Source organism: Notamacropus eugenii, chromosome 7 (genome assembly GCF_028372415.1).
Source record: "Notamacropus eugenii isolate mMacEug1 chromosome 7, mMacEug1.pri_v2, whole genome shotgun sequence".
Lineage (NCBI taxonomy): Eukaryota > Metazoa > Chordata > Mammalia > Diprotodontia > Macropodidae > Notamacropus > Notamacropus eugenii.
Genome location: NC_092878.1, coordinates 1,574,859 through 1,589,294, shown reverse-complemented (window position 1 = coordinate 1,589,294; position 14,436 = coordinate 1,574,859). Strand labels below are relative to the sequence as shown.

The 14,436-nt window shown below is 41.7% G+C and overlaps 1 protein-coding gene across 1 annotated transcript in view; it reads left to right on the top strand.

Annotated features, from left to right (window-relative positions):
* GLDN (gliomedin) overlaps window positions 1-14,436 on the top strand; it is an 83,346-nt gene that overhangs the window by 51,550 nt on the left and 17,360 nt on the right. The window contains exons 5-8 of the mRNA XM_072623262.1: window positions 4,340-4,495; window positions 7,652-7,789; window positions 13,112-13,195; window positions 13,292-13,417. Of these exons, the coding sequence (XP_072479363.1) occupies window positions 4,340-4,495; window positions 7,652-7,789; window positions 13,112-13,195; window positions 13,292-13,417 (504 nt within the window). The remainder of the gene's footprint in view (window positions 1-4,339; window positions 4,496-7,651; window positions 7,790-13,111; window positions 13,196-13,291; window positions 13,418-14,436) is intronic.

Sequence of the window (14,436 nt, the reverse complement as noted above, 5' to 3'; positions counted from 1 at the left end):
TAATACCTCACAGGGTTGTTGCGAGGATCAGTAAGATAACATGTATAAAGAGCTTTGTAAACCTTGAAACTCTATAGAAATGCTAGGTATTATTTTAGTATGACCCTTTTGTAACTCTAGTGTCAATGGATAAGAGTAATCCATTACCAAGTTGTAAGAGCTTCAAGGCAAACACAAATTGAGTGACTCTGGGCTTGTTGTCCAAAGACTAAGCTGAGCTAGGTCCCACAGAATGATACCATGATGGATGAAAGGGGATGGATTTTCTCTAGTACAACAATCACCTACTAAGTTATAGAGGGGCTCCACTTATGCTGCCTAAGAGACTGCAATTATTTGAAGCACCAAAATAACTACGGTTTAAGGATGAATTATATTTTAGTTCAGTATAAATTATCTGAATGCAATTTGCCAAATTCTCCAAGTAATGGTCTTCTTGACACTGGAGGTAGTCATAGGCTAATTAATCAGTTTTAGAACTAGTGGGGGACTTAGCGATCATTAAGCCAAACCCCTTAATTTTAGAGATAAGGAAACTGAGGCTCGGAAAGGTTAAGTGACTTGCCCAGGGTTACTCAGCCAGCCAGTGTTCAAGTCATGATTTAAAAGTATGATGTCCAGATTCTTTTCTGGTCATGGCTTTCAAGTAAACTAATGATATGATCTGTTTGCTAGTTCAATTATTTTTTTATATTAGATACCTTACATTCTCTTCTGTTTTTTAGTCCTTTGCATTTGTTTTAATATTTCTTGTCTCATAGAGTCATTAGCTTCAATTTGGTTCATTCCAATTTTGTTGTTTGGGTAAGGTTTTGTACCTCTTACACTAATCTGTTCGTTCTGTTTCCAAGTCTTTCTTTCCTCTAGCATTCTTATTTCATTTACAAAATCATTTTTTAAAACTCTCTTCAAAGCTCCTGCTTAAATTCTCTCAGGAAACCTGTATTTTTCTTTGAGATTCTGTAGATGTTTTGAAGCCACTCATTCTCTTTCAGGGGTATTGTGTCTTGGGTATCACTACCGTCTTAATTCCTCTTTATGGTAAGAGCCTTATTTTACTCATTCTCGTAGCCTTACTTCCTGAATTAAGCACTACTGAGATGTCTGGACCTTGCTTGTTTTGTATTTTCTTGGTCCTGTCTACTTGTCTAACTGTTCCTCCTTAGTCTCCTTACCTGGATCTTTGTTAAGGAAAAGTGGGTGTTCCCCAGGGCTCTGTGCTGGACCCTCTTCTCCTCCTCCTTTATACTATGTCACTTGGCGATCTCATTAGCCCCTGTGGTTTTAATTGTCATCTCTATGCTGATGATTCTCATATCTACCTACCCAGCCCCTAACTTCCAGACTCTTATCTCCATTTGTTTATTAGACATCTCAGGCTAGATGTCACATAGACTCTTAAACTCACTGTTTCCAAAACTGGACTTATTATCTTCCCCCTAATATTATCCCCACTTTCAAAATTCCCTGTTATTGTCAAGGATACCACCATCCTCTTAGTCACCCAGGCTCACAACTTGTGTGTCATGCTCAATGCCTCCCTCTTTCACTTCCTATATCCAGTCTGTTGCTAAGTCCTGTCAGTTTTGCCTTCACAATGGTTTTCTCATATATCCCCTTCTCTTGTCCAACACCACCACCACCTTAGTATGGGCTCTTATCATCTTCGACCTAAACCACTGAATAGACCACTGATTAGTCTCCCACTTCAAGTCTTCCCCTACTCCAATCCATCCTCCACTCAGCTGTCAAACCAGTCTTCCTAGAGCCCAAAGAAAGGCAGAGGGAAAAAAAGACTAAAAACTTATTTCTTGAGATAACTGAGTTTATCCTTGTCTGGCAAAGAAGCATGTAGAAAACTTGTAAAAAGAGACTGGAATCCTAAAAGCAGTGAATGGTAGAGCTGTGTTTCTAGAATTTAGAAGTCATTAGTCGTAGTGATGCCTAAAGGGAGATCTGGACGATGATCTTTCTCACAGCTGAATCTATTGGAAATCAATAGTGTTTTGGTATTACTAATGATTACCCTATTCATAAGTAGTATACTATAGTCAGTAACCTGGATGCTTATGTAAACCTAGGAGATTAAGAGTTTTGATATATAGATAGTTATCTCTAGATATCTACAGATATATATATATATATATATATATATATATATATATATATATATATATATATATAGAGAGAGAGAGAGAGAGAGAGAGAGAGAGAGAGAGAGAGAGAGGAACAAAAACAGGAGAAAAAACCCTCATTTAATTAATTAAATAATATTGAACAAACTAGGGTGGAGGCTCAAAGATAATTGATTAATGAGAAGTGTTGTCATTTTAATAATTAAGAAGAAAATATGAAAACATACCTTTTGATTGTCTTAGAACCCAGAAAGAAAAAAATGAATAAGTAAAATGCGTTAGTCCCCATGATTTTGATAGGGCCCAAGGAAGCAGGCAGGCCAGGATTTGCTGGTTCCTGTTAATGCTCACTTCTAAGCTTTCTCTTTTTAAAAACAGATTTTTAGGGATGCATTTTATTTTTATGGGGCCTTTCTATTCCTAGAGAGCTATCTCTGAAAACAAATAATTTTTAAAAAAGAAGAGAAAAATCAGCAAAAGTGATGAACAAAAAGAATTATGACATTATACGACTTTATATTATATTATGACAAATATGACATTATACTTCCATGAACTATGATTTCTGCAAAGTGGGCCAACGGACCACTCGTGTCTCTTCTTTGGGGCCAAACTTAGTCTTTAGGATTTTGCAACATTCAGTTTCCAGTGTTTTATGGGTATTGCTTGCTCTGTGAACACTGCTGGAGTTACTGTATAGAGTGTTCTCCTGACTGCTCACTCCACCTTGCATCCGTTCATATACATTTTCCCATGCTTCTCTGTGTTCATTATTTGTCATTTCTTGCAGAACAGTGATATTCCATCAATAATAATAGTTAACATTGTATAGCATTTATTCCATGACAGGATCCACACTAAGCACTTTATAATTATTATCACAATCGATCTTGACAACAAGTAGTATCATTATCTCCTTTTTACAGATGAGGAAACAGGCTCAAGTGACTTGTCTAAGGTCACACATGTAGTAGGAGTCTAGGGCCAGATTTGAACTCAGGTTTTCTTGACTTAGGCCTAACATTCTATCTATTGTGCCACTTAACTGACCATCACATTCATCTACCATAATTCATTTAACCAATTTCCAGCCGATGGGTACCTATCTTATTTTCTGTACTTTTCTAACACAAAAAGTGCCATATAAACATTTTGGCTATCTGGAGTCTTTCTTTTTGTTCATGGCCTCCTTGAGGGCTGGTGGAGCAATGGAAGTAGCTCTTCTCTGGTTGGTGCTTGCCCTTGACAATGACTCACCATTTCCTCTAAATGTTTTGGGTTTCCTTGATCTTGGGGGCAGTGAGGAAGCATACTGGATAGAGTTCTGGGTCTGAAGTCAGTTCCTGAGTTCAAATCCAGCCTCAGACACTTACTAGCTGTGTGACCCTGGACAAGTCACTTAACTTTGCATGCCTCAGTTTCCCTATCTGTAAAATGAACTGCAGAAGGAAATGGCAAACTATTCCAGTATTTTTGCTAAGAAAACCCCAAATGGCCGTGTGACTCTGGATAAAAAACTACTAAACGACAACAAATTTCCTGACTTCAGGCCCTGTACTCTATCCACAGCACCACTTACCTACTTACCTTGTTTACAGACGTGTTTTTGCAAGCCCTATTGTATTTAACCTTGTAGTAACTGCATTATCCTTGCTCTTTCCTGTTGCCAAAAATCTGACCCACTATAAGATCATTTCTCATCCCTTCCTCTTTCTTCCCAGTTTGCCTGAACATCACATCTATTCGACTTTTCCCACCTTTTTTTTTATTCTAGTTTGTTCTGTTTTCTAAGACCTCCTCAGGAGATACTTAAGCTTCTTTTTTGGTAAAAACCATTAAAAGTTTGCTCAAAGGAGACCCATCTTGGTTGCAAATTCAGTGTCATTTATTACCTACATGTGACAATATATTTCCTGTTGAAATGGATTCTGATTTTTTTTAGTCTATGTCTGTTATATAGGTTCAATCAAAATATTCTGGGGAAACTGAGTCAATTAGAAATCTAATAGAAATCAAATTCTTTCAAGTCAAACTTTGCTAGCCTTGCCATACGTTATACTCCTAATACTTGGTACTGCTATATGTCATTATAATTTGTTGGAGGAGGAGGCTTTCCCAAACAGAGGTTGGGTTTTTCTTTAGGGTGGACAGGAACTTTTTGGTGATTCTTTACACTATATGACTAATGTATCATTTGTTCTTAGGACTTCCTGGGGCCATAGGACATCAAGGGGAGAAAGGAGAAAGGGGAGACCCTGGTGAATTAGGCTTGCCTGGAAATGATGGTCCCCCAGGAGAGAAAGGTGAAAGAGGAGAGAAAGGAGACAAAGGTGACCCATCCAATGATGTGCTTCCTACAGGTAAGGGTACAACCACTTTGGCTCATGTGATTAGGATCCCTTCTGTTCAGCTAAGAGGCATGGTAGCTAAAGAGCTGGCCTCCACCCTGCGCAGAGAAGGCAAGGTCTGCAAGTTTGCTGCAATGGTCACTAGTCAACTGTTCAATGACCAGCACTTGGCCTGATGACCTGTAGTTATTGTGGACAGTGAGGGTTTTTTTTGTTTGTTTTGCCAAGTGGGCACCAAGGTCATCCTCTGCATCCCAGGCTGTTGCCAGCCATCCTGATCTTTGCTAGTCACCGGATTTTGATGACTCTGGAAGACAGAGTGAGGCTGAAGACTTTATACAGCTCTGCCTCACTTAGATTCCATTCATAAGCAAATCAAGACATTATCCACAATGCTATTGGCCTTCTCCAAAATGAAGGATGAACAATTTCTTTTGCTCAGTTTATGTGCTACAACTTTGACTTGGTCATGCCCACTCAGTGCAGAAGGTTTTACTGGCCTGAGAGTTTGGAGAGCAGAGCAGTCTGTCACAGAAAGTTGGGGAAACTTTGGTTTAAGGCCTGCCTCTGATACATGCTGGCCATGTGACCCTGGACAAGTTACCTAACCTCTCAGAGTCCTTGGAAACCCTTTAAAACTATAAATGGTGGGGAAGGTTCCAGCCTGCATTGACAGAGGGAGCTTCCTTATCCCTCAGGTCCCTGTATTAATAAAATCACAGGTTCAGTCACTGTCTTCTATGTTTGAATAGCTGGAGCTTTAGCATTATAACCCACATAAGTATCCTCCAAATCAGTCTGTGAAGTAGGTAGTGGGAGTGCTCCATTGCCATTTCACAGATGAAGAGGCTGAGATCCATGGAAGTGAAGTGAATTGTCCAAGGTCACGCAGATACTAAGGTGTAGAGCTAGAATTGGAATCCAATTGAGTTGAGTGCTTTTTTTTCCTTTACAGTAATATCTCAATAAATGCAAATGCAGTGTGAGCAGGAAAAGCTTCCCTAAATATAAGATCATGTCATTTAATCAGCATTTTGTCAGTTCAGCAAGCATTTATTTATTAAGGGCCTACTATGTGCCAGACATTAGGCTAAGTATAGGGTATACAAAGGTTAAAAACCATCTTTGCTCTCAAAGATCTCATAATCTAATGGAGAAGTCAATGTGTAAACAGCTATGAGACAGGGTAACTGGAGGAAATCTCAGAGGGAAGCAACTGGCACCAAGGGTGATCAGGAAAGGCTTTTTGCAGAAGGAGGGATTTTATTTGAAATTTGAAGGAAGCCAGGGAAACCAGGAGGGCAGCTACGTTGTGTAGTGGTTAAAGCATGGGACCTGGAATCAGGAAGACTCATCTTCCTGAGTTCAAATCTGGCCTCAGACACTTACTAGCTGTGTGAACCTGGGCAAGTTACTTCACCCCATTTGCCTCAGTTTCCTCATCTGTAAAATGAGCTGGAGAAGGAAATGGAAGCTCCTCCAGTGTCTTTGCCAAGAAAACTCTGAATGGGATCATGAAAATCTGGACATGATTGAAACAATTGAACCCAAGAAAAAGTTGGTTGGATACTATTATCCTCATTTTGTAGATGAGAAAACTAGTTGTCTGGATTTCCTGCCTGGTTTGGAGGCACAGATTAGAGGAGATGGGATAGACACAGATAGAGGGAGAGAAAAAAATGATAGCTGATAGTGAAGAAGGAGACATCTGTATAAAAAAGCATAGTCATGTAGACCATCTTGTGTGGGAGTGCAAAGCCCTATAATGTCTCAAGTAACTTGAATTCTAGTACAGTACAATGCTTGGTGCTAATAATGGTAGCCCTGAGTCATCACAGAAAGGTTACATGATGTGCAATATACTGTTTTGGAAGGCAGGAAAGTATGCAACACATTCTAGAAAGACTGCTATCTAAAATACCTTAAAAAGTAAGGCTTGGGAGAACAAAGTATTCCTTTGAAAAGGATGAAGCAATACATAAAAATGGAATTTTGGAGAGGCAGTGTGGTACAGTGGTAGAGTAGTAGGTTTGAAGGGAGGGGACCTATTTTCAAATCCTGGTCCTACAACTTCCTACCTGGGTGGCCTTAGGAAAATCACTTAACCTTTGGCTGCTTCACTTTCCTCATATAGAAAAAGGGACTGGACTAGTTTGCCTCTCTGGTCTCTTACAGCTCTATATCTATCTGATCCTATCTTGGCTGTGCTGTTTGCTTGCCATGTGACTTTGGGCAGGAGGGAGGGAAGGAAGGAAAGAATGAGGGAAAGAAGGAAAGGAGGAAGGAAGAAAGGAAGGGAGGAAGGAAGGAAGAAAGGAAGGGAGGAAGGAAGGGAGGAAGGGAGGAAGGAAGGAAGAAAGAAAAAAAGCATTTATATATCAGCCATTATATTCCAGACACTGTGCTAAGCACTTTACAAATATTACCTAAGATTCTCTATGATTTTCACAATAATCCTGAGAGGTAGAGGCCACTATTATACCCATTTTACAGACTAGAAAACTGAGGCACAGAACAGTTAAGTGACTCGTCCAAGCTTACTCAGCTAGTCAGTGAAAGAGCCAAGATACACCTTCAGCCCTTCCGACCTCAAGGCCGGCGCTCTTTTCCACTGTACACCTTTGCCCCTTAAAAAGAGATTTCAATAATTAGATTCCTAATAGAAATCCTTTAGAACGTACCTCCCCACTCCACAAAGAACTTCCTGGAGGCCCAGCGCCCAGCGGGCAGGTACTGGTTTAGCCTTTAATGGAATATCTATTTAGGATTAAATAGATTGATCCTTTACCTAAATCCTTCATCAGTGTCTCATCATGACAAGGATGTAACTCAGAGTGTTTAAAAATGTATGGAAAAGAGAGGCTGGCAGGGTCTCCCTTAGGAGGCAGAATGGAGGATGAAACTTGGAATTGAGAAGCCCTGGGTTCTGACCCCACCTCAGACTCTTAGTAACTGTGTGGCCCTGAGTAAGTCATTCAGGCTTTCTGGGGCTCAGTTTCCTCACTTTATAGCAAAGGGTCAAAATCATTAACATCTCAGGTTCCTTCCCAGGCTATATCTATGATCCATGGAGAAAAAGCTTCCCAACATCCTTCTACTGCATGGAATTAAAGCTCCATCCATGGCAATACTGTCTCTCACTCTCTTTCTTTCTCTGTTTCTCTCTAGGTGCCAAAGGTGACCCAGGTCCCCCAGGCCTCCCTGGCCCTCCTGGACCTCCTGGCCCTCAAGGTCCGCCTGGCCCACCTGGAAGTAGAAAGGCCAAAGCCCAGCGCCAGTCACATATGTTTAATGGCCAATGCACAGGTCACTATAGCCCCTGGCCTCAGCTTGCCCTTCTCTGTTTCTTGGGATTTCAGTACTGTGTAATTAAATACGCATTATTAACCCCATTTTGCAGATGAGAAAACTGAGGGACACAAGCCTTGCCCAGGCTTGTCCAGATTGCTAATGAAAGACCCAAGATACAAACCCAGGTCTTCTCACTGAAGTCAGTTCTCTTTCTACAGCCCCACACTGCTCCTTGATGGCCAATAGCAGTAGCTGGAGGGCTAAAAGCTGACTCCCCCCTCCACATTACTCCCCCAAATCCTACTTAATGCCCAGTAGGTATTCCTTCAGCTTACCCTCAGGCTTTGTAGGTAAATTCAGAAAAAGTCAAACTGAAAAGATTTTTGTCCAAAGGTCTCCCCCATAAATAAAGACGTTTTATCTGAGACTGAGGCAGGAACAGTCACGGACAAATCACAGTTCAGTTCAAATTTATACCTAAGCCCTCTTCTTTCTGTTTCCTACGGTCTTTCTTTCTTTGCCCAAATGCCAGTCAAACTGAGGCCAGTTAAAGACTTCAGTTTGAAAAGGCCAAGGTCCTCCATTGCACCCTGGGCCATCTCCAGTCCTGATCTATGTCTGGCCACTGGACCCAGATGGTTCTGGAGGAGAAAATGAGACTGCTTGATGACTTTGCACAGCCACCCCTCACTTAAACCCAATTCAGTTACATGTGAGGAATCACCTCCCTGGTGCTACGGTCTTCTTGAAGAAGGAAGCACAAACAACACCACCCTTCTTTGCCCAAATACACCTCTCCTGTCCCCCCCACCCCAACCCATCCAAATCTCTCCATTTATGGATCTTTCAGAAACGCTGTGCTTTCAAAAGAAGGAAAAGACCTGACAATAGGACTGGGTGAATCTATTATCTCTCATCTGCATACGCTATTGTTAACAAAGATATTAGTGCTGGCGACATAAATCCATATTTAGAGATGAAAGACTGTTCATATCGAGGGACTGTTCAAACTCAGATCGAGGCCAATTTGAAAAGCAAGGTTTTTTTAAATTGATTAGGAAGAAAGAGGCTACTTTGATTTAAAAAAAAACTCTTAAGGAAGATAAGGAGATTTTCTACAGCATGAGATGGTGTAGAAATATGTGCCTCAACCCTACTTCCCACAGGCTAGGGACCATCTTAGATAAAGCTGGGAAGATGAAAGCTTATTAGCGTGTGTGAACTGAAAATTCTCTGGGATGCCTAAAAAAGGACTTTTTAGGTCAACCTACTGAAAGAATAATGATCCTAGAAACATAGAATCCTATGCTTGGATCCCAGACAGACCCATAGAATGTCTGCTCTCTTCCTTTGCCTCCACATTCCCACTGATTTCAGAATCTCCCTATGGAGTTATCTTCCATTTGACCCAGTGTGCAGTTCTGGTACTCAGGGAGCTGCGCCTCACTCGTCGTTCTGGAAGACACATTAAGGCAACACTCAGCTGTTGTTGAATGTGTGTTTTAAAAGACTCCCTTCCTCAGTGCAGCTGGATCACAACGTTCATCACCAGTTAGGAATGATTTTCTCTCACTGCATAACTGCACCTTTTCTGGTATTCAGCACCATCCTGTCCATTAACATTATCCCCTTTTGTCAAGGCTTCTTTCAGAGAATGAACCGAAGCAATCAACTCTGGGAGAATGAGGGACTTTGCCAAAGCATTCGTGGAGTTTTAATTTGCCAAACGCATCACTAGCCAGTGACGGTTGATTCTTGGAGAAGCTCTTTATGCCTCTTAGCTTATTGACAAAGAAGCAGGGCCAGTTGTGTCGACCCAAGTATTGTGGGGGGAAACTGCTTTCAGTGAGTCGCTATTATCTCCCCTTCATCTTCAAGATAAATGCACTCTATTCTCCTCACCAAGTCTCCTTCATTTGAATTTCTCTCTTCCTCTCTCTGTCTCTCTCTGTCTCTCTCTGTCTCTCTCTATCTCTCTCTGTCTCTCTCCCTCTTTCTTTCTCTCTGTCTCTCTCTCTCTGTCTATGTCTGTCTCTCTCCTTCCCTCCCTCTTTCTTTCTGTCTGCCTCTGTCTGTCTGTCTTTGTTTCTCTGTCTCTCTTTGTCTCTCTGTCTATCTGTCTGTCTCTGTCTCTCTTTGTCTCTCTCTGTCTCCATCTCTCTCTGTCTGTCTCTCTGTCTCTCTCTCTCCTCCTCCTCCTCCTCTTCCTCCTCTTCTCTCCCCCTCTCTCCCCACATTCCTATTCCCTCCAACTTCAGAATGGAGATTGGTGATGGTTCAGATTCTTCACTGTGACAGAAAAGGATCTAATCTGCCCCCTTGCCTTATGCCCAAGGCTAAGGTCAAAGCTACTGAGGGTAGCCCCAGTGGCAGTGATAGGAGGCTCTAGATAAAGGCTGACAAGAACATGGTAACCACGGGATAGTCACAACAAAGCCCCCAGGGAGCCATCTTCAAGGAGAGAAGTACTTCACAAAGAATTTTGTCCCTGGAAGGGACCTTAGATACCATTTAGCCCAACCCCCACTTTATGTGGATAAGAAAATGGCTTAATTTTGCTATGAATTACCTCTTGGCATCTTCGGCTCATGGTTCTTATTGGTAAAAGGAGCCTTAGAGATCATCTGAATCTCTTACTTTACAAATGAGGAAATTGAGGCCTAGAAAGGTTAAGTCACAAGCCTGGGATCTCACAGGTAGTAAGTGACAGAGCAGAGACTTGAACCCCGGTTCAACTCTTTCAAACGCTACACAATTTTGCCTTCCTAGTTTTCAGTGGTTTTGATATGGAACTTCTCAAAATATTGGGAGGTACTCCAGAGTGAACAGAAATATTAATTGATGAAACCTAGAGCCTGAGACCACTTTCTTTGGCTGGGATTCTCCAGCATATCAGCCGCTCGGCCTGAGCAGTAGGTTCCTCACCTGTTCCACATCACTCCTGTGTCCCAGACCTATCCATTCGTCACTTAGAGGATGGTCAGAGGCACAATTATTTGGGGAGATGGCATCCCTCTTTCCACCATGACTCAAGTACCAAGAAAGCTTTATTAAGTCCTCTGAGGACTTCACTCCCATGTTTTCTGGCATTGGTGAGTTATGTAGACAGTGAGGAGAAAAGTGCTTCAATGTAGAGCGTGTAAAGGGGAGTAATGTGAAAGAAAGCTAGAAAGGTAGGTAGTCAAATTATGTAGTGGGTTAAATGACAGGAATTTATGTTGAGTGCTAGGGTTGACAGGGAGCCACTCAAGGCATTTGAGCAGGAGGGCAAAATCCTATGCATTTCCACACTGGGGCACACAGTCAGTACAGAAGCAAGAGGTCAGAGGTGTCATGTGTGAGGAACAGCAGGGCCAAGGCATGTATGTATTGAAAATTCTCTGGGATGCCTGAAAAGGGCCAGTGTGCCTAGATTGTAGGGCATGTAGAAGCAAGTAAAAGTTAAGGAAATTGAAAAGGAAGAAAGGGGCTGGGCTGGGAAGAGCTCTAAAGGCTAAATAGGGGATTTGATATATCACAAAGATCATTGCGCATAGGTCTAGCTAATTCCCTTGTCCTCCCCAGCCTGAGTCATTCCAAATAAACATTTGATTGGGAAAAGAGAGCCTACAATAGGGAAATAGCATGAAAAGGTTGGAAACAGAGCCTCTTTCTTGTTAGGAAATGAAAAGCATTGAAGCCCAGCTTCAGAGATGGATTTGCACACTTTGAGCTAATTCATCTGTTTCTAGGATAAGACCTAGAACCTGGGGAAGGAGGAGGAAGGGATAGGGGAGAGGAAGAAATGGAGGGAGGGGAAAGCTCAGGTTTGAAGGTGGGGTTTAACCCTTTTATGTAGCATAGGTGCTAAAAGGTATTAGGATCTCATTTTATTCCACTCCGAAGGAAGGCTGTCTTTCTCTCCCTCTCCCTCTCCTCCCAATCTTTCTCTCTCTCTCCCTCTCTCTCTGTCTCTCTCTTTCTCTGTCTCTCTCTGTCTCTCTCTCCTTCTGTCTCTGTCTCTCTCTGTGTCTCTCTCTGTCTCTCTTTCTCTCTCTGTCTCTCTCTGTCTCTATCTCTCTCTCTTTCTCTCCCCGTCTCTCTCTGTCTCTCTTTGTCTCTCTCTGTCTCTCTTTCTCTGTGTCTCTGTCTCTCTCTGTCTCTCTCTCTCTCTCTATCTCTCTCTGTCTCTCTCTGTCTCTGTCTCTGTCTCTCTCTCTCTCTATTTCTCTCTCTGTCTCTCTCTTTCTCTCTCTGTCTCTCTCTCTTTCTCTCTGTCATCATCGTCATCATCATCATCATCATCTACCTACCTACCTACTTACCTCCTATTTCCTCTGTCTCTCTGACTGTCTCTTTCTGTCTATCTTTCTCCTTCTAGCTGCCTCTGTCTCTGTCTTTTTCTGATTATTTTAAACCTTGGTGATCAGGGATACTCCGCTTCCCCAGTAACACACCAAGCAGTGTTAGACAATAGAAACTTGACTGGCTCATTGGATGACCCCAGTGCTCAGGATGCTGGGCAAGTCTAACTAATCGGGGGCTTAGAAGAACACCACCTTCCTTCCATTCAGCAATGATTTATGGAACAGCTACTGTGGGTGAGGCACTCTGCAAAGTGCTGGGGATGCAAAAATAAGTGCAACTCAAGCTTTGCCTTCAAGAAGTCTCCAGTCTGATAGAAAGGGGAAGAAAGACAAGACCATCGCTATGATAGTAGGAAGAGTGAGAGAAATGGGAGGAAAAGTGCTACCGGAAATTTTCAGAGCAAGCTCAGTAAGCATATAAATTGAATTGAAGGTGAGATGACTTTCCCTTGGTTCTAAGGAGGAAACTAAAGAGAAGGCTTCATGAAGGGGGTGACATCCTTTTGCGATCACACATCAAGACCTTTCCCCTTGTTTAGCTAAAATTAAGAGAGCTCATGCTCCAATAAAATTAGTATTATAAGATATTAAAGTTCAAAAGACATTAGGCACCATCCAACCCAACCTCCTCCTTTTATGGACGAGGAAGCCAAAACCCAGAGCAGTGACATGATTTTTCCAGAGTCCCAGTGGGAGTGAATGTCAGAGACAGGCTCAGAACCTTCAGTCTTCTAACTGCAATATGGAGCTTTTCCCTGGGAGTCTGAATCTTAGAGAATATAGAACTGAATCTCATTGGCTCATTGCCCAGATTCATATCCCACCATTGAAATCAAGCCCATGTAATGCAGCCCAACAGCTTCATTCCCCCAAGGACCAATGTGCTGTGGTTAGCCTATAATGAAGGTGCTAATCTGATTCCCCAAAGACTATATTATAACAGAAACCTACTACATTAGCTGGATTTGTTTTGTTTTGTTTAACTCTTTAGGTGACACGTGTGCAGTACCAAATGATGACACACTGGCAGGAAAACCAGATGAGAAAGCCAGTGAACACCATTCTCCACAAACTGGTAACAGATTCTGTGTGCCCTGTTCTGAAATTCAGAAAGATAATGACTCAAGTTCACAGATGATGGTGACAGGTGACCCTCTTGCTTTTTTGGCAGAATGCATCATTGCCTCTATTGGAAGCCCAACCCAGGTGATGAAATTTAAGAACACATTTGGAACGTGGATGAAAGAATCAATGAATAAGAGTGATGAACGAATTTGGGTGACTGAACATTTCTCAGGTATCTATGGCTGCTAGATGGATAAACATCTGTCTTCCACCTATACTGTTAAACTACTTTCTATGTCTGTTTAAAACTCTGACTGAGTTTTATTGAACAGTTACTTAATTAAGAGAGGGAATTGGTTTTTAAAACCATAACTGACTAGAAAAGAAGGTCGACTTTGACTTGCAATGGCTATCTTAAAGGGTTGCTGTGAGGAAAGCATTCTGTAAACCTTAAAGCACTATATGGACAGGAGTTTTTATTATATTTCTCCATGGAGGTGTTATGGAAGGACTTGGAAAAGAATCTCACAGCTGGAGAAAGCATAGATTAGTAGCAATCTTCAGTGGTGAAGGGAGACTTTACTCCAATGAGATAACAGATATATTTCAATCAATAAACTGATCAATTAATAAGCATTTATTGAGCACCTATGATGTGCCCTAGTATACTGTGCTGTTAGATTATAAGTTATTTGAGGACATGGATTATCTTTTGTCTCTTTTTGTATCCCTAGAACTTAGTACAATGCCTGACACATTGTAGATGCTTAATAAATGTTTATTGATTGGTTGATTGATTGTGCTATCCACTAAGGATAAAAATTAAGAAGCAATCCTTGCCTTTAAGGAACTACATTCTCTTGGGGGAGTTAAGTATATATGGAGTTAGGCTCTGAACTTATTCTCCCAACCCTCATGTGTACTAGTAGGTCAAATCCTTGGGAACAAAGTTGATAATATCTCCTCATCAAGGTTCTAGGGGTACACTCGAGAGGCAGTGGGGTTCTTCCAATGCTATCAGCGCAAGTCCCCATCTGATATATTCCCCCACTATCATTACCGGTGATTAGTGCTCTAATGTCATTTAACCCTCATCTCCTTGGTATCACTGATAACCAAAGACATCAACTAATATTGACAAAAGCATATTTACTAACAAGATAGAAGAAGTATAAACACACCCTTCCAAACCAAGGGAGGGTCCCCTTTCCCTCCTCAATCTCTGAGGAGAGTAGACTCAAATTTAAAGTA